Below are 20,809 nucleotides of genomic sequence, written 5' to 3'. Positions count from 1 at the left end.
TGGAAAAAAAATATATATATATTAAGCAACCTCCTTGCTTCTATTCTGGGCATCTTCCATCTACTCCCACATTCTATCCAGATTATGTAGAACACACGTAAGCGAATCATCTGCTCTGCCGAACACCCTTAAATATCTCTCCACTGCTCTTGTTATAAAAACCTCAAATCCTCATCACAGCAGGTGAAGTCCTACTTGGGTCTCTCTTCCTCTTTAGCCTCTTTGGCAGAGATGATTTTCCCTGGGTTCTGCACCTCAACCACTCTGGGAACTCTGACTTGCTGGGACTCTATGCTCTCTCTGGGCTTGAGGATATTGGGCTGGCCTCCTGTATCAGGAATGGTCTCCCACTGACTTCCTTAAACTTGCTAGCTTGATCCTCCTTCACATCTCTAGCCTTCCCTGTTTACACTAGATCCTTATTCTCTCGGAGTATAAGGGTTCTTTGGCTTCTGAATCAGGCTTCTAGAGCTGTGGTTCTCACTGTGATTCTGAGAGCAGTAACATCTGTACCACCCGGGCACTTGCCATATGTGCAAATGCTCATGCGTGTGTGCTTAGCCATCTGTGACTCTTGGCGACCCCATGGACTATAACCCGTCAGGCTCCTCTGTCCGTGGGATTTTCCAGGCAAGAATACTGAAGCGGGTTGTCATTACCTCCTCCAGGGGATCTTCCTGACCCAGGGATCGAACCTATGTCTCCTGCATCTCCTGCATTGGCAGGTAGATTCTTAACCCCTGAGACACTCCAGACCGCCTGAATTAGGGACTCTGGGAATGAGGCCCAGCAATCTTTATTTTACCAAGCTCTCCAGTAACTCTGATGAAGGTCAAAAGTTGGAGATTTGTGGCTTCAGACTCCAACTTCCATGAAAGCAGGGCTCTGGTCTTTTTCATTCTGAATTGCTACCCCAGCTTCTAAGCTTCTACTACAGCATCTGGTTCATGGTGTGGTCTTAGTAATTATTTGCTTAGGGAATAAAATATGGAAAACTGAATCCTGACCAGCTTTTAAAGAGGGACAGTTTTTTACATTAATTAACTAATTAATTAATTTTTGGCTGCGCTGGGTCTTTGTTGCTGCTCACAGGCTTTTCTCCAGTTGCGGAGAGTGGGGGCTACTCCCTAGTCGCAGTGCACAGGCTTCTCATTGTGGAGGCCTCTCTTGTAGAGCAGGGGCCCTAGGGCACTTGGGCTTCAGCAGCGGCTGCAGCTCTGGGGGCCTTTTCTCTAGTTGCAGTATGGGGGCTTTTCATTGTATGTGCGCTCAGGAGTTGTGGCTCTTGGGCTGCAGAATGCAGCCTCAGAAGTCGTGGCATGTGGGAACTTCCTGGACAAGGGATCAAACTGGTGTCCTGTGCATTGCAAGGCAGATTCTTTACCACTGGACAACTGGGGAAACCCTAGAGAGGAATGATCTTTTTCCAGCACAGCTCACATGATCAGAGATTCAAGTCAACTCTGTGTCATCTATTTTTAGAGTCTTTGAATTCTGACTTCATCAGACTGTCTATTGAAGCATAGTCAGTGTGTACTGGGCAGACAGATCTTGCTTTTTAATGGGCCAAAGTGATCAAATAGTAAAATGTGGAGTAGATAAATGTTATTGCGAATAACAATTGTCTTGGTATGCTCAATGACTGTTAACAATATATACTCATTGAAAAATATCTGGTATAAAGCTGAATGACCATTTCCACATGTCTGGGAATGACATTATTGACCTTTTTGTGAAACTGTGATATCCAATTTCTCTTAATAAAAATGTATTTTTACTAGGCCACCAAACATGAATAATGGAAAATTTTTACATAAAATTAAAAAAAAATAAAACTCCCACACAGAAAAAATATTCTTTAGTTTTAAAGGAAATGGTCCTACCTATGTTTCAAACTTTTTTCTTGGCTCCTTTTAAAACCCTCACTCCTATAAAAATGTGTCAGAGAGGGCTCTCCTCTGCTTTCTTAAAGACAAAAGTCCAACTGTGCCTACTCTTTAACAGTGAGCGCAGGGCACGCTGGGGCTCGCAGTGTTTGTTCCAGTTCCTTTGATCCAGAGAAAACTCTGGCCACGAGACCTGGGCAAACATGGCCCTCTGACTCTGCTGGCCAGGTAGGAGGCAGCCTCAGCAACACCGGTCCTTTGTGCTGAAACTGATCAGAGGCGTAGGTGGCTGGTTCCTTTGTTTCAGCAAACAGTGCCGACCAACACCCTTGGAAAAAGAAACTCTGAAATGATGTACTTTCTGCTAAAATTTATTACATCATGCTAATTAAAGTTAGTTGGTAAGGACAGGAATGCACACGTGCCTTGTGACTGCTTTTGGAAGAGTTGCAGCCTGCAAGGGTTTGATTAGGCTCCTAGGTAGGAGGGGAAAAAATCCAGCAAGTTCTGAGGGTAAAATCTGATCTATATCCTAAAACTGGAATTGAACATCTTTTTTAAAATTGAGGATAGGCATTTACTCACCCCTAAAATGCCCAGATTTCAGCCTAGGACCTGAAGTGAAAGCACTTTGAAAGCAACCATATGGAACCACTTTTTTTTTTTTTTTTTAAACGACTCAGTTCACTTAGAATATTTACCAGGCAAAACAACAGAGCAGCGATGACCCCAGGCAAGGAAATACCAACTGGAACCTTAGTTACTTGAGCATGAAGTTAACTTCTGCCAACGCCCTTCACTCAGGGAAGTTTCCAAACTCAGAGAATTCTTATCCATTACTAAGACGTAAATGTTATATTGCTTACTGTGCTATTAAATCAAGACCTCCTATTTCACAGATCATATATAGTTCTCATGAAATCTGCTGAAAGCAAGATTTTCATTAAGGACTTTTTTTTTTCTATTAGTCTTCATCATTTTCATGTATTTCTCTGCATGAAAATAAACATCCCTTAATAAGTTGGTGATCCCTGCCTTGTTTGCCAGAACAATGCCTGTTGCAGAGTGGGAGCTGAATAACTACTTAAGTGAATAAATGAATGGAGGTGTTTGTCAGGTCGATGAATAGTTGGATGTTGTAGGTAATCAGGCGTATCACTATAATTTCTGGTGACTATTTTGTAAAGATTTTCCTGAATTCCAGAAGTTTATTTCAGGTGGCCAGAAATTCTCAAATTTAATCCTTTCCTCTTCTAAGCAGTAGTTTCTAGACTTTAGTACTGCATCAAAGTCACCTGATTAACACTGGGGTGGACCACAGCATTTGCACTGTTAACAAATATCTTAATCAGGAGGCAGGTAGCCCATGACTACATTTTTTTTTTCCATGACTACATTTTAAGAAACACTATTTTCTGGTCTGGCATTTGTGTAAAGGCCTGTTACTTTACCATCTAGAATGCCAATAATACATGGATACAAGGGCCTGAAAGGGACTCTAGCCTATAGAAGATAAACTGCAAGTTTCTAATTTAGTCAGTTTCAAATGCGATGCAAAATAAGGGTCACTAGAAATCCAGACACTTCTTCAGAAATATCCGCCCCCAAATATGTGGTTTCGTTGTGACATATTTCATCATGACCTGTGCTTAGTCGCTCAGTCGTGTCCGACTTTTTGCAACCCCCTGGATTGTCGCTCACCAGGCTCCTCTGTCCACGGAATTTTCCAGGGCAATAATACGGGAGCAGGTTGCCACTCCCCACTCCAGGGGGTCTTCCTGACCCAGAGATGAAACCTGAGTCTCTTGTGTCTCCTGCATTACCTGGTGGATTCTTTACCACTCAGCCACATAAGAAGGCCATACTTGGTTATAGGCCAATTATAAAATGGGAGTGGATGTAAGTTCTCAAATACAGTTAGTTTTCTTTTTCTCTTATATTCCTAATTATTAGAATGTATTTATAAAAGTATTTCCAGAGATTAAAAAAAATTACAAAATGCTGACTTTAAGGCTACTTTTGTGGGAAAGTGATTGCTCCATTCTGGCTGAGGGCTACGGCTGTGCTGTTCAAAATAATTACTCATGGACTGCTTTTATGAGTTTGACCAACTCCCAAGTATCATCTGTGGTCACTTAATATTTTTCTAGTTGACTTTTTTTTACATATTTACTCAACAGTCATGTATTATTTATTGAATTCATATTTTCAAAATTATATATGAAGGACCACCCTTTCCTCTTAAATTTTCAGTCTTATTTGAAGAATAAAATTTAAAAATTTAATACATTATAAAGTGAGAGTGTTCTGAAAGCATGTGCTTCAGGACAGGTATTTTTTATTTTTAGAACTCTGTGGTTGAGAGTGACTGACACCCAACTAAGTTGCTTAGTTGATTCTTCCTTTAAGTAAGCTTTTATTTGTCCTGAGAAATAATGTTTGTGGAATCAAAGACATCATGTGCTAATTATATTTTTCTAATATTTTCCATAAGTGTTTAAATAAAAACCAATTATGTATGTTTAACCTAAAATCATCTCATGTATCAAAGTCATCTAGGTATCTCACCTTGGGAAAGAGGATGCAAAAGACACTAGGTCTTACCTTCAAAGGGTTTACATTCTACCTTGGGAAACCAAGCATCTATTATGAGACAAGCCAGGAAGCCTTAAACTGTTGGTGGAAGAGAAGGCTCATCAAGCATTTCTAGAAAGCTAATCTGTAACAATAATATTAGATTTACTTGTATACTTTGATTCAGTAATTCTATTTCTTTGTGAACTAGTCCTAGTGTATTCAAAATATTGGAGCCATCTTGAGGGTCAAAATTAAAGGAATGATTATATTATGACATTATATGCTGTTGAGTGATTTAATGTCATTAAAATCATCTTCAGGAAGATTATTTTAATTTTATGGGGAGGTGTGTATGCCAGGTGTGTAAAACAAGATACAGTATAATCTCAACTGTATAAAATAGAATCCTTAGCAGATGAGGAACATGACAAAATTAAACTACTTTTGTTTTTGAGTAGTAAAATTATGGATAATTTTTACCCTTTCAGTCTATGTTTCTATATTTTCTCAGTTTATGAAATAAATATATAAAAACAATAATTTATAAATAATCAGACTTCCATAATCAGGAGCAATTAATGGGCTAATTAAAGTCTTAATGCAGTTCAGGGAGGATTTCATGAAAAAAGTAAGGAACTGAGACTGGGAAACTAAAATATTATAAAGGAACCAAAAGTTGACCTGGTGACCACCAGGGTAAGGAATAGGTGTTAATTTCAGTAAAATTCTTGATACTCATGCTGTGATTAGACAGATGAATAAAAGGAACATGATGTCCAGGAGGAGAAGTTATCATTAAGATACAAATGAGATTGACATCCATCAGTTTAAAACAGAATAAAGAGTTTCATGAAGGTGGAAGGAAGCTGTTCTAGAGAAACAGATGATTCAAGGCTGAGAATAAAGAGAAACACATGTGTGCAAATAGGAGGACTGGGAAGAACAGGGCTGCCCCGGCAGAGCAGACATGAGTTAGGGAGGGCACTTGGGGCTTCTCTGTGACATTTGTCTTGAGGTTTTGTAGAGGAAGAGAGGTCCTAGCTCAAAGAGATGACAGTGAATGCAGAAGGGGACTTTGGATTGCTATTTGGGTTGGGTGGTGCCTGTTTAGAGAGTATTTTAATCTTATGACAAGGGTTCTGGGCTTCCCTAGTGACTCAGCGGTGAAGTATCCACCTGCAATGCAGGAGATGTGGGTTCGATCCCTGGGTCAGGAAGATCCCCTGGAGAAGGAAATGGCAACCCATCCTAGTATTCTTGCCTGGGAAATTCCGTGGACAGAGGAGCCTGGTGGGCTACAGTTCATGGGGTCGCAAAAGAGTCAGATGAGTTAGCAACTAAACAACAAGGGTAAATCTAATGCTGTGAGTGAGAAAGGACCTTGCTTCCTTGGGAATTCAGGAGTTGAAGAGCATATGTATAGCTGAAGAAAATGAAAAGAAAATTATTGTAGTTTCAGACTGAGAGGTGGCCCCAGGTGTGGTTTAGTAATGCCCTGACTTGATTTGATGCTTTTGAATTATGGTGTTGGAGAAGACTCATGAGAGTCCCTTGGACTGCAAGGAGATCCAACCAATCCATCCTAAAGGAGATCAGTCCTGGGTGTTCATTGGAAGGACTGATGCTGAAGCTGAAACTCCAGTACTTTGGCCACCTCGTGGGAAGAGTTGACTCATTGGAAAAGACCCTGATGCTGGGAGGGATTGGAGGCAGGAGGAGAAGGGGGCGACAGAGGATGAGATGGTTGGATGGCATCACCGACTCGATGGGCATGAGTTTGAGTCAACTCCGGGAGTTGGTGATGGACAGGGGGGCCTGGTGTGCTGCGATTCATGGGGTCGCAAAGAGTCGGACACAACTGAGCGACTGAACTGAACTGAACTGAACTGACTTGGTTGGGGGGTAAGAATCAGGATTTCACAGAGTAAGCTGAGTTAGGCAGGGTTGAATAACAGGAAGATACATACATGGGTTTGTACATTCTTCTCTTATGCTGTGTAACGTTTCTTCTTGAAACTTCTCTCCTGGTGTGGTAAATGTGTTTTCCTGGTTCATTAAACTCATGCTGCATGGAAGGCATTTATGCACAAAGAAACAGCGGTGTAGACCAGGGCTATGTCTTTGGAGACACCTTTGTTGCTTCTGTAATTTTGGGGGGAAGAGGCACATGTTATAGGGGGGCTTTCTTGGGGCTGTCAGGGGCTCTTACCCTGTTCTGCCCACCCTCTTCTTCCCTTTTATTCACAGCATCTCTCATCTTCTCCATCATCTCTCTGTCTTGAATCTCATTTGCTTCCTGCTTCTCCTGCAGATCACTCACATCCTTTTATCACCCTTTTCTCTCCCCAAACTATTATCTTTCAGGTACTTTTAACAATGTCCATCTTACTTCTCTCTAAGATCTTTCTGTCTCTCTCACCTTTGGTTTTATACAGATGTTACCTTCTCTCAGTTTCATTATCAGTCATCTGCACTTATTTTAAAGATTAATTTGTCTTCCATTTCAATTTCCCATTTCCTCAACTTCCTTCTTGTGTCTCCATCAAAATGTCAGCTACGTTGACATCCCAAAGTGGTGCTTTATATACATATCCACTATATCACTGTTCCTCCTCTCCATCCTGTGCCCACGTTCCTTCTGCCCACTTTTCATCCCACGCCTTGCCTTCTTGTTTTCTACTTTTCCTACTTCATTTTGCTCTTTTCTACTCTTGGACCTTGAATCTTCTCTGTTCATACTTATTCCCTTGGTGATATTAGTAATTCTCAAAAGTAACATGTTTAGGACTGAACTCCTGATCTTCTACCCCAAACGTGGTCCTCTTGTAGTCTTTATAATGTCAGAAAGTGTTCACTCCATCCTTCTAGACCCAATCCTTGGTATCATCCTTAATTATTCTCATACCCTACATCTAATCCTTCAGGATTTTCTGTTGCCCTTCCCTTCAAAATATACCTAGAATCTGACTGTTTTCTTCCCCCTATCTCTGCCACTGTCACCTTGGTCCAAGCCACCGTCATCTCTACTCTGGACTTCAAGTTTCTCAATAGTTTCTCTGCTCCTATTCTAGTCTCTTCTTTGGCCTGTCCTCAACAGAGCAACCAGACTGATCCAGAAACTCATGTACTCAATATTCTTCAATGGTTTCTCATCTTTTAAGTGGGAAAGACAAAGTCTCAATGGCCTATGAGACCCTACATATTCTGGCCCCATTGTATCTCTGACCTCACCTTCCACTAATGTCTTCCTATTTCACTTTCCACACTGGCTTCCTCCACTCTTACAGGCATGTAACTGCCTCATGGCTATGAACTTAGCATCCCCTTTCCTGGAAGCCTCCCAGCTAGATACCAACACAGCTTATTCACTCACCTCCTTCAGGCTTTTCTCCCGAGGCTACCTCCTCCATGAGGCCTTTCCTGGCCATCGTATATGAAATCATAACTCACTGATCTCCACCCCCAGTGATCATTACTCCATTTCCAGCTTTATTTTTATTCTTCATACCTTTCAGCATCTCATAGTGCTTGTTGTTTAATACTTATCCTACATACTGTTTCCCTTTTTTAGGAGGCAGCCCCATGAGGGTAGGGGCTTCCCAGGTGGTGCAAGCAGTAAAAAACCTTCCTGACACTGCAATCACAGAAAGCTAACCAATCTGATCACATGGACCACAGCCTTGTCTAACGCAATGAAACTATGAGCCATGCTGTGTAGGGCCACCCAAGATGGACGGGTCATGGCAGAGAGTTCTGACAAAACATGGCCCACTGGAGAAGGGGATGGCAGACCACTTCAGTATTCTTGCCTTGAGAACCCCATGAACAGTATGAAAAGGCAAAAAGATAGGACACAGAAAGATGAACTCCCCAAGTTCACTCGGTACGTGCCCAATATGCTACTGGAGATCAGCGGAGAAATAACTCCAGAAAGAATGAACAGGTGGAGGCAAAGCAAAAACAACACCCAGTTGTGGACTAGTGAGGGAAGAAAAGTCCAATGCTATAAAGAGCAATATTGCATAGGAACCTGGAATATTAGGTCCATGAATCAAGGCAAATTGGAAGTGGTCAAACAGGAGATGGCAAGAGTGAATATCGACATTTTAGGAATCAGTGAACTAAAATGGACTGGAATGGGTGAATTTAACTGAGATGGCCATTATATCTACTACTGTGGGCAAGAATGCTTTAGAAGAAATAGAGTAGCCATCATAGTCAACAAAGGAGTCCGAAATGCAGTACTTGGATGCAATCTCAAAAACGACAGGATGATCTCTGTTCATTTTCAAGGCAAACAATTCAATATCACAGTAATCCAAGTCTATATCCCAACCAGTAATGCTGAAGAAGTTGAAGTTCAACAGTTCTATGAAGACCCACAAGACCTTCTAGAACTAACACCCAAGAAAGATGTCTTTTTCATTACAGGGGACTGGAATGCAAAAGTAGGAAGTCAAGAAACACCTGGAGTAACAGGCAAATTTGACCTTGGAGTACAGAATGAAGCAGGGCAAAGGCTAACAGAGTTTTACCAAGAGAATGCACTCATCATAGCAAACACCCTCTTCTAACAACATAAGAGAAGACTCTACACATGGACATCACCAGATGGTTGACAGCAAAATCAGATTGATTATATTCTTTGCAGCCAAAGATGGAGAAGCTCTATACAGTCAGCAAAAACAAGACCAGGAGCTGACTATGGCTCAGATCATGAACTCATTGCCAAATTCAGACTGAAATTGAAGAAAGTAGGGAAAAACACTAGACCATTCAGGTATGACCAAACAAATCCGTTATGATTATACAGTGGAAGTGAGAAATAGATTCAAGGGATTAGATCTGATAGACAGAGTACCTGAAGAACTATGGAGGGAGATTTGTGACATTGTACAGGAGGCAGGGATCAAGACCACCCCCAAGAAAAAGAAATGCAAAAAGGCAAAATGGTTGTCTGAAGAAGCCTTACAAATAGCTATGAAAAGAAGAGAAGCTAAAGGCAAAGGAGAAAAGGAAAGATATACCCATTTGAATACAGAGTTCCAAAGAATATCAAGGAGAGATAAGAAAGTCGTGCTCAGTAATCAGTGCAAAGAAGCAGAGGAAAACAATAGATGGGAAAGACTAGAGATCTCTTCAAGAAAGTAAGAGATACCAAGGGAATATTGATGCGAAGATGGGCTCAATAGTGGACAGAAATGGTATGGACCTAACAGAAGCCGAAGATATTAAGAAGAGGTGGCAAGAATACACAGAAGAAGTATACAAAACAGATCTTCATGACCCAGATAATCACGATGGTGTGATCACTCACCTAGAGCCAGACATCCTGGAATGTGAAGTAATGTGGGACTTAGGAAGCATTACTATGGACAAAGCTAGTGGAGGTGATAGAATTCCAGTTGAGCTATTTCAAATCCTAAAAGATAGTGCTGTGAAAGTGCTGCACTCAATTATGCCAACAAATTTGGAAAACTCAGCAGTGGCCACAGGACTGGGAAAAGTCAATATTCATTCCAATCCCAAAGAAAGGCAATGCCAGGGAATGCTCAAACTACCGCACAATTGCACTCATCTCACACGCTAATCAAGTAATGCTCAAAATTCTCCAAGCCAGGCTTCAACAGTATGTGAACCATGAACTTGTAGATGTTCAAGCTGGATTTAGAAAAGGCAGAGGAATCAGAGATCAAATTGCCAACATACATTGGATCATAGAAAAAGCAAGAGAGTTCCAGAAAAAACATTTATTTCTGCTTTACTGACTATGCCAAAGCCTTTGACTGTGTGGATCACAACAAACTGTGGAAAATTCTTAAAGAGATACCCAACCACCTGACCTGCCTCCTGAGAAATCTCTATGCAGGTCAGGAAGCAATAGTTATAATCGGACATGGAACAACAGACTGGTTCCAAATAGGGAAAGGAGTACATCAAGGCTATATGTTGTCACCTTGCTTATTTAACTTATATGCAGAGTACATCATGAGAAACGCTGGGCTGGAAGAAGCACAAGCTGGAATCAAGACTGCCGGAGAAATATCAATAACCTCAGATATGCAGATGACACCACCCTTATGGCAGAAAGCAAAGAAGAACTAGAGAGCCTCTTGATGAAAGTCAAAGAGGAGAGTGAAAAAGTAGGTTTAAAGCTCAACATTCAGAAAACGAAGATCATGGCATCTGGTTCCATCACTTCATGGCAAATAGATGGGGAAACAGTGGAAACAGTGAGAGACTATTTTCTTGGCCTCCAAAATCACTGCAGGTAGTAACTGCAGCTGTGAAATTAAAGACCCTTGTTCCTTGGAAGAAAAGCTATGACCAACCTAGACAGCATTAATGTGCTAAGACATTAATAAAAGCAGAGATTTTACTTTTCCAACAAAGGTCCATCTAGTCAAAGCTATGGTTTTTCCAGTAGTCATGTATGGATGCGAGAGTTGTACTGTAAAGAAAGCTGAGCACCAAAGAATTGATGCTTTTGAACTGTGGTGTTGGGGAAGACTCTTGAGAGTCCCTTGGACTGCAAGGAGATCTAACCAGTCCATCCTAAAAGAAATCAGTCCTGAATATTCATTGGAAGGACTGTTGCTGAAGCTGAAACTCCAATACTTTGGCCACCCGATGCAAAGAACTGACTCATTGGAAAGGACCCTGATACTGGGAAAGATTGAAGGCAGGAGGAGAAGAGGATGACAGAAGATGAGATGGTTGGATGGCATCACCGCCTTAATGGACATGAATTTGAGTAAACTCCAGAGTTGATGATGGACAGGGAGGCCTGGCGTGCTGCAGTCCATGGGGTCAAAAAGAGTCGGACATGACTGAGCAATGGAACTGACTGACTGATTGACTAGCTGACACTGCAGGAGATGCAGGTTTGACTGCTGGGTCGGGAAGATTCCCTGGAGGAGGAATAGCAACCCACTCCAGTATTCTTGCCTGGTGAGTCCTGTGGATGGAGGAGCTTGGTGGGCTACAGTCCATGGGGTCGCAAAGAGTTGGAGATGACTGAGTGACTTAGCATGCCCATGAGGGTAAGGGTTTGTTTCATTCACTCCTGAACTCTCAGGGCCCACAAGAGTACCTGTCCACAGGGAACAGTTAACTACTATCTGAGGAATGAATGAGTGAATTCTCTACCTTCTGCGTTCTGCCTTCTTCCCATTTCACACATTTCTTGCTCATCCTCCACCTGTGGCTTTGATTCCATTTTGAGCATATCTGTTCTCTTTGCTTACCCATTGTGCAGTCCTGCACCATCTATACTACTTGATCATTTATTTCTTTGGCTTTGTTTCTCTTCCCTGTAATACATGAGTCATGTTTCAGGGCCACCTTTTTTTTTTTCCTTACCTTTGTGTCTTTCTCTTATTCAGCTTCTGCTTTAGCTCAGCCAGGTTCATTTTTATCTTTACTCTTCAAGTTTTCAAATCCCTGCTCTATTATACCTACACTAACATGATATACACTATTTGCTATGTATAAGAAAATAACTATAGCTACTGGTCGTCTATTACATAACCTAACATCCAGAGAGAAACAGTAAAAAATGAAGTGTGTCCTGAAGAGCAAGGAAGGGAAGGACAGGACAGGACAGGAAAGTCTGGTTCAGGCCTGTGGGCTAATTGTTTGATACATCATTTCTGATGAGTCTTAGATCTTTTACTGAATGCTGCTCCTGAGAACTGTGCCAACTATTAACATAGAAATTTAGCTTTTGGTGAAATTAGACCGCTACTTATGAAATAGAGTGATTGTTCCATGATAGGCTATGGCTTGGCAGTCTTACTTAATTTGTTATTCAAGGTCTCAACTGATGATTCGTATCACTGATCTTGTGGATCATATGTCATGCTTTTTTATTGATATACATTTAGACTTTATTATAATTCTTGTGGAAAACCAAATTTAGACACTGTTTATCTCATATGTTCTGAAATATTTTACAAAGGCCTCACATAATTTTTATAATATATTTCACTGGCTTCTTTTTATAGGAAAATGAGAATAGTTAGAAAATGTAATGATGTCATTTTCCAGTTTTTTTCAATACAGCTGAAGTTTTCAAATGATGGTTAGAATGACATAATCCATAATAAACATAAGGTATAACCCACAAATGACTGATGACCAAAATAATATATAAGGTATATAGCTGTAGGTGTATAGTTACCCAGTAATGAATGTCCTTTCATTGATAAAGATCCAAGAGGAGGACTGGTGAGCCATCATAATCTTCTTCTGCCCCTTTCTGAGATCATCTGGGGCTACCCTAAAACATTTAGAATAGTATTAATGGTATGTTCCTGGGTACATTCATAAATTAGTCTCTAGCTTACACTGAAATTGTTTGTTGTGTCCCTAGTGTGTAAAAATATTCTGGGGGCAGTTTTTAAGTAGTGTTTTGTGTATGTGGGCATGAAGGTTAGATTGGAGAGGGAAGTAAAGAGACTTTTTACCATGTGCCTGCTTTGAATCTCACACTCTGTATGTGAGCATTTGATAGGTAGTATCTCACTTACTCCTCAGGCCTTCCTAGCAAGGTAGGGGCATTATTATCTCCATTTCAGACAGTAAGTAGTGGAACAAATCATTTGAAGCAAGGTCTGAATATGTTTGTTTCCTATTTTTCTTTTTCACCAATATTGTTTTTGAAGTTTGCAAAAAGGTTATATGGATTAAATAGTTGATTTTCTACAAATTTGTCCATTTTAAGATTTTTTTCAAAGCTCTCTTTTTCCTACATCTAAGGGAATTAATGTTCAGGATAAGTAAAATGTTCTCCAAAATCTTCAATTTTAAGAAAATAAACTTAGAGTTCAGAGTTTTAACTACAACTCACTTTGAGTGGGTATTAAATAGCATCCTGTAAACCCACTTTTCACAGAATAATTGTTTTGGAAACAAGTGATAACATGTTTTTTCTGTCCCTTCCATTCCTCTCCACCACCTCCATATAAGCTTTAAGATATTTAGGTGTTTCATTCCATTCTTATTACTCACTATGTGCTTTTGAGAGAAAAAACCATTTTTATCCTCTTTTGATAACCATTTCTTATTTTAAGTTGAAAATTATATTCTTCATTTACTTTATGGAAAATATTAGTAAAGGAAGTGAAGTGAAGTGAAAGTCGCTCAGTCATGTCTGACTCTTTGTGACCCCACAGACCATACAGTCCATGGAATTCTCCAGGTCAGAATACTGGAGTGGGTAGCCTTTCCCTTCTCCAGGGGATCTTCCCAGCCCAGGGATCAAACCCAGGTCTCCCACACTGCAGGAGGATTCTTTACCAGCTGAGCCACCAGAGTAACTGGTGAAGGAAGAGGAACATATAATTTTATTTTGACCCACTAAAGATGATAAGGAGGGCTCACGAGGAAACAGTACATGAGTCAAAAACACTTAGCTTGACATACAGATTTCCCCTTGGAGATCAATTTGAGAAACTGTGTGACAGAGAAATGGGAAGAGAGAAAGGTGGAACAGGGGGCTGGACATCAAAGGGCCATACAAACGACAATGTGGGCCCATGGTAAATGCTAATGATTTGCAAATGTGTAAGTGAGATCCTGGATCAACCTTGTGCTGACAGTCACTTTCCAGTTGATGGCTGTACTTAGCTATGCTCCCAGTAATGAATGTACCCACCACTATGTCTAAATTTGGCATAACTCCCATTGTCAGGAACCCTACTCTGAATTTTTAGTAGTTGATTTGGAATACATGAGAAGAATCTTCTTCATTTTTTCAATTTATCCACAGTTCTGATGCTACCAGGTCTCAGTGGTTTAAAAGCCATCCTCCTGCTCCATCTCTTCATAAATGCACAGATGGGCTCAGGGTGTTTGAAGCAGCTGTTTCCTGATACAGAGCTTATGCTTTGTTGAGAAGTATAAAAAGGGGGAAGAAAAAAAGAGAAGCTCCTTGAGGATTTCTGCCTGGTTGAAATAATATTTCAGAAGTCTTCTTGGTTTCAGATTTTGTAGTAAAATTTCCAAATATTTTTGAAAAAAAATCAAATATCTTGTTGTTATATTTTAAAGTAAAATTTCTAGAGACTTGTGAAAACATCGATCTAGTTTTAAAGTTCTGTTTATATAGCAGCCAAGTGTTATTTTCTTTAAAAAGATATTAAATTCCCAAAGGCTTATCTGATCCAAAAAGAGGCATTTTGCAATCACTGAAATTTGGGGGGCAACCTAAGAATACAAGCTAGTTAAAGTAGAGAAGAAATTCTAGAGCAACATCTGGAGGTCTGCAAACTGAAAACTATGAAGCTATGAAAACTACATAAATGGAAAAACTACAAAAACTGGCCCAAGGCAGAGAAGGGTCAGTTAGTTTGGTAAGTCTGTTTTTGGAGTATTTCTAGAAAGAATTCTCTTTGATATGATTGTGCAAGAGAACATATTCCTTTCATTCCAGCAATTGAATTCAAACTGACTGAAACCTGTCCCATTCCACAAACACAGTTTCAAGTTGCCAGGCAGCCAAAATCAAGCTCTGACCCGTGGGGTTAGTTAAGTGTGACATGACATCCTTCAAATTTCCTTCAGGCTCTGGAAACTGTGGTCAGATATGAATAATAACCTCCTTTATGTCTTCATATAAATGGCATTAGGGTGTGACCAGAGATTTTGTGTAATATTTTCTGCTGCTGCTGCTGCTAAATCGCTTCAGTCGTGTCCGACTCTGCAACCCCATAGACGGCAGCCCACCAGGCTCCCCCATCCCTGGGATTCTCCAGGCAAGAACACTGGAGTGGGTTGCCATTTCCTTCTCCAATATAATATTTTCTAGTCATTCCCTTTTGCAGAAATTGAATATTTAATTACCATGGCTTCAAGGCTACAGAATCATAGGGGCTATAGCCAGAATAAAAAAGCTGGAGAGAAAAATTCCACTTTTTTCTTAAATTTTAAAAAAGAAGGGGAGGTGATTCTAAAGTAGGTCATTCTGGCTGGGGTAAAGTGTGTGGAAGACATTTCATGTTTTCTTTTTCCAAGAGAATAGCTTCCCTGGTGGCTCAGATGGTAAAGAATCCACCTGCAATGCAGGAGACCCGGGTTCAAACCCAGGGTCGGGAAGATCCCCTGGAGAAGGGAATGGCAACCCACTCCAGTATTCTTGCCTGGAGAATTCCATGGACAGAGGAGCCTGGTGGGCTGCAGTCCATGGAGTCACAAAGAGTTGGACACCACTGAGCAACTAACACACACACTACAGTCAAAAACAAAAAAAAGGAAAAGAAGAAAAGAGATTTCATAGAGTCCATCCCTGATGCATATTTTCCCTTAGAACACATTGTTACTTTGAAATTATATAACCTATTGGAAAGCTATGAGCATGTCCCACCAGGCATATTATAATGGTCTTTAAGCTGAATGCTTGACTAGTTTCCCTTTATGCTTTTGCCATTTTGATCATCACATCATCTTGCTATCAGATATTCCTGAGATCTCATTCTTTGCAAATACAGCTCAGGTCCCATAACCTGACTTTCAGGTTTTCTGTATTTCCACCAAAACCTACCTTTCCAAACTCAACACTGAAACTTTCTTTAACACCAGGCTTTGTAGTCTAACAGAGTCATGTGTCATCAAGTCTCTTCTCACCATTCCCCTTTCCCTCATCTCTGCAGATTCAGATCTCTACTTCCTTCTTGTCCTGCTCAGAAGGAACCATATCAGTCTCCCCATGGCCTGTTTTCTACACTGCAGTGATGTCACTCTCTGCTTCCCACTGGTATTGCCATGATGGTTTTATACCTTATCTCATTTTCTAATCGTGTCCTCCTGTGACTGGTGCTCCTCTAGTTGGAAACATCACCCTCTTTCATAGCACATCATTGGAAGGAGGTTTCATGGAGGACTCCTGCTGAAAGAGACAGAACCTTAGCCAACCTGGCAAATTAACTGTGTAGGTCAGAAGCTACAAGGGCATTTTAGGCTGTCTTGGGACAGAAACACAGCATGCTCCATGAGCCCAACAAATCCCAGTTAGTCAGTCACAAAATTTGGTCTGGGTTGATTAGTTGTATAGACTTTGCTCTTGCTTCTAAAACCTGAGTTTTGCCCCTAGATTTTGTCATTATATCATCCACAAAAAGAGTAGTTGGGGCTTCCTAGTGAGATTCCACCCCCCCCCCCCCAAAATTGCCACCCCTCCCAGTAGTCAAACACTACCTTCTCCTTCCTGGATCCAAATTATTTACCATTATTGAGAATGTATTCTTTCACTTCTATACTTTTACTTCTCCTGTAGCTCTTCTTTCACATTCCATGGCCCTGTATCTTGCCAAGTGGTTCATTTTCTCTGCCTTTCGGTAGCAATTGACAATGTTGGTTGTTCCCTCCTTTTGAAACACTGTTTTTGGAGACTTTGGGGCAAAGCAGCAACCACCACAACCTTACTTTAGTTCCTGGCTCTCCCACATGTCTCAGTTATTTAGTCTCCTCTGCTGGCTCCTCCCTTATATGATCACAAAACGCTGGCTTGTTCTAATAGCCTGTTCTTGACCACCCTCTCTTCCAGGTAACCTAATCCAGCTCTGGCCCAGCCTCTCTGCCGACTCCAGACTTATGCTACTACCTAAATTAATCTCTAGTTGGATAGCCATCCAAGGTATCTCAAGGCCAACATGGCCAAGCCAGAACCACTGACTTTCTCCCACACTCCGGAATTCCCTCCTCCACAATTCTTTCCCACCCACCCTAAGGGCACCAAAACTACAAGTTTTACGTTTTCCTCTTCATAACCAGATTCCAATCCAAAAGTAAGTCCTATTGGTACCTCCAACTGGTAACTCAATAGCTCCCACTTCCAGGGCAACCACTCTGAGCCAACCCACCACCATCTTCCTCCTGGATTATTGCATCAGCCTTCAGACTGGTTTCCCTGAACCCACATCATGACCCATATTCCATTCTCCACATGGCATCCAGGATGATAATTTTCAAGAGCAAATCAGATCTTGTCATTTCATGATTAAAACCTTATAAAGACTTCCAAGAATGAGCTAGAGTAAAATAGAACCTCCTTATGATGACGCCCAAGGTCCTGTCAATCAATTCAGTATTCATTCTGTTTATTACTTCTCTCGTTGATTACATTTCATCTACACTGGCCTTCTTTCTGGTTTTTAATCATTCCCTTAGCTCATTCCTGCCTCAGGGATTTGAACTTGCTACTCTTCCTCCTTGGAGTTCTTTACCTCAGACTTTCCCATCATGCTGGTCTCTGTCAGAGACTTTCCCTAAGTAACTCTCAGTCATTATCATATTATTCAGATCATTGTGCCAATAGTCTGTCCTCAGCCATCCTCTCTTTTCTATTTATACCTTCTTCCAGGTAATCCAATTATCATATTTTCATCTAGGTAATGCATCAGTATCTGAAAGGATTTTATTGAGTTACATTGACTGTCTTTAGATAATTTAGATAATATTTATTGAGTGACTGACTAAATGTCAAGCTCTACCTGTGATCCAAAGGACTGACCTTGACCTCATAGTTAATATGGTATTTTAGGTAGGACTGGAAGTGGGCAATATTCTGAACTGAAGTACAAAGGCAAATTGACAATGATGGGCTGAAGAATCATTGCAATGGCTTCCTGGTTGGTCCCCACTCTTTGTATTCATAAAAACATTAGGTAAAGTATCATTAAAGATAGCAAACAATTGCGATGTAATTATATTGTCACTCATGACCTATGCTGAAGCAAATTGTAGCTAGCTACAGAAGACGTAATTAAATTTCAAAACAAACAAAGAGGAATTCAAAAGTCCTTTCATTATCCTGACCTTAGAAAGGACAGTTGAAAGAAATTTGTGAAAGAAGATGAAAACGGGGTAACATTTTTCTTGATAAGCATTATAAGCTAATTGAATAGGAAATAATATTGACTGAATCCAAAAGTTGGCTAAGCAAAATACTCAAACAATTGAAACACTTGAAAGGTAAAAAGGTGATTTGGTAAAAGTCCCAGCTTATTATTAATTACTAAAGTGAGAAATAGATCTATGAATTCAAACAGTTTCCCCTTTCCATTCCCATTAGCCATGATATATTGTAAATTAAAATCTGGTAGTGCCCTTGTGAATATCCTCTAAATTACAAAGATTTGGTAGTTTTAAGGGTCTGAGCTAGTTTCCTCAAAAGACTTAAGAGGATAACCAGAGATTATGATTAAATCAGCAGAAAGATTTATGAAAAAAAAATTACAGGTCTAGAAGCCTAAGGGTCTTACTTTGAATGCTCACAATTATTTTGGTAGAACTTAAACTATGACTTTGGACTTTCCTTGTGGCTCAGACAGTAAAGGATCTCCCTGCAGTGAAGGAGACCTGGGTTCCAACACTGGGTTGGGAATATCCCCTGGAGGAGGGCATGACAACCCACTCTAGTATTCTTGCCTGGAGAATCCCCATGGGCAGAGTAGTCTGGTGTGCTGCAGTCCATGGGGTCGAAAAGAGCTGGATACAACTGCACGACAAGCACAAACTATGACTTGAGGAGGAAGGTAGTTAAAAATCTAAGTGTTTTACTGGGAGAGATAATCTTACAGGATGGGAGCATCCTGGGGCCAGAGCTTATTGACTTTGACTGTGTAGGAAATAAGATCACTTATTCAATGTTTGGCTATCTATTTTAAAATTTTGTCCACATAGAGTACAGCTCAATATAGAATTAAATAGGCAAGTAATTAAATCTTGGAGAAATAAACAGTCCTGGAAGTACTAGGTCGGTCAAGGCTAAAGTAGACCTTGGAGGCACACAGGGAAGAGAGAAGATCAGGAAGATAGAATCAGTCTGAGCAGGCAGTCGGGATGAGAACCCTGAGAAAGCAGGATAAGTCAGCACCCGTATATGGGCAATGCTGAGGATGGGAAGCATCCGAGAACATCTGAAGTGGTTTACCTCTTCCCGCTCTCCATCCTGCATAGATGTCGACTTGCCTGGACTGGCCAGTTACCAGAATGAGGCCAAAGGATGTGAGGTGAAGCCCAAATAAAACTCAAAAGGACCAGTCATTTAAAGTACCTTCCCAGGTTCAAGCATGGACTAATTAAATGGTTACTTGTTTAAAAGTGGGAAACTTGGTTCGCTCCTCTGTATATCAACAAATATTTCATGAGTTCCTTCTCTGGGCCTGCTATCACGCTAAGCCCGGAAGCATGGCCTATATTTGTATCTATATCTGCAGCCCTTGATTCCTGAGGCCATTGGGTGCAGGAAATGTCAGAGCAGTCATAATTTTACAATGAGCTAGAAAAATACATGTGTTAACTCCCTGGGTCCTCCGGCCAAAGAGAATTTCTCCTTTGAACTTTCACAGCAAAACATCTGAGTCTTTCTAATTACTTTCGCTTTCTCTCCCTAATCATATTTTATTTTACCTAATTTCCTTTAGAACAGGATGATAGCTTATTTTAATTTTTGACTCCTAGAGTGAATGTATATATGCAAGTATGTAGAGAAAACATACATTAATATAAAGCAATGAAGATCTCTATGTTCAGTATGTGATGTGCGTGCTCAGTCGCTAAGTTGTATCAGACTCTTTACAACCCCATGGACTGTAGCCTGCCAGGTTTCTCTGTCCATGGGACTTCCCAGGCAAGAATACTGGAGTGTGTTGCCATTCCCTTCTCCAGGGGAATCTTCCTGACCCAGGGACCGAACTTGCGTCTCTAGCATTGCAGGTGGATACTTTACCATTGAGCCACCTGAGAAGTCATTCAGATTATGGAGAGATGTACTAGAATATTAACAGTAAAACTAAAAGCTGTGAAATTATGAATGATAATTATTTCCTTTTTGATTTCATATATATTTTCTAAATCATATATGAGAAGCATATCTTACATAACACACACCATATTCATGCCTGCATGCTTAGTAGTGTCCAGCTCTTTGCGACCCCATGGACTGTAGCCTCCCAGGCTGCTCTGTTCATGGAATTTTCCAGGCAAGAATACTGGAGCTGGTTGCCATTTTTTACTCCAGAACACACATTATAAAAATTGCTAAAAAAAAAAAAAAAAAAAAAAAGACTAGAGAGTTTCACATTAGAATAGGAAGTGTGTATTTCAGTTATGAAGTAAAATTATATTAAAGGCTGTACGCATGGAGGATTTTGTTTTAAACATTATTTTTGCCTGAAGAAACAATGGAAAGTTACAAATACGTATTTAGCTCTAAAATAAAGCTGTTTTCTCTAAGCTCTGATCTGGAACCTTATGTACAGAAGAGCAGAGCCATATACAATTGTATCACTTCAAAGAAACCAAACATCTGTAATTCTGTTATCCTATTCTTAGAAAACAGAAAA

General features: G+C 40.5%; 1 protein-coding gene across 6 annotated transcripts in view; it reads right to left on the bottom strand.

The window, feature by feature from the left end:
• The window catches only part of RASSF6 (Ras association domain family member 6), a 64,977-nt gene that overhangs the window by 39,817 nt on the left and 4,351 nt on the right, over positions 1 to 20,809 (bottom strand). For 3 of the 6 annotated variants that reach the window (XM_065914085.1, XM_065914090.1, XM_065914087.1), the window contains exons 2-3: positions 16,242 to 16,347; positions 12,646 to 12,744 (exon numbers count right to left, since the gene is read on the bottom strand). The exons of 1 other annotated variant lie outside the window; for it this stretch is intronic. In XM_065914085.1, coding sequence (XP_065770157.1) covers positions 12,646 to 12,704 — 59 coding nt within the window. In that variant the 5' untranslated portion in view covers positions 12,705 to 12,744; positions 16,242 to 16,347. The remainder of the gene's footprint in view (positions 1 to 12,645; positions 12,745 to 16,241; positions 16,348 to 20,809) is intronic. 2 more of the 6 variants (XM_065914088.1, XM_065914086.1) reach the window with 1 other exon arrangement.

This window comes from Muntiacus reevesi, chromosome 22 (genome assembly GCF_963930625.1).
Source record: "Muntiacus reevesi chromosome 22, mMunRee1.1, whole genome shotgun sequence".
Classification (NCBI taxonomy): Eukaryota; Metazoa; Chordata; class Mammalia; order Artiodactyla; family Cervidae; genus Muntiacus; species Muntiacus reevesi.
This window is presented reverse-complemented; position numbering and strand designations above follow the sequence as displayed.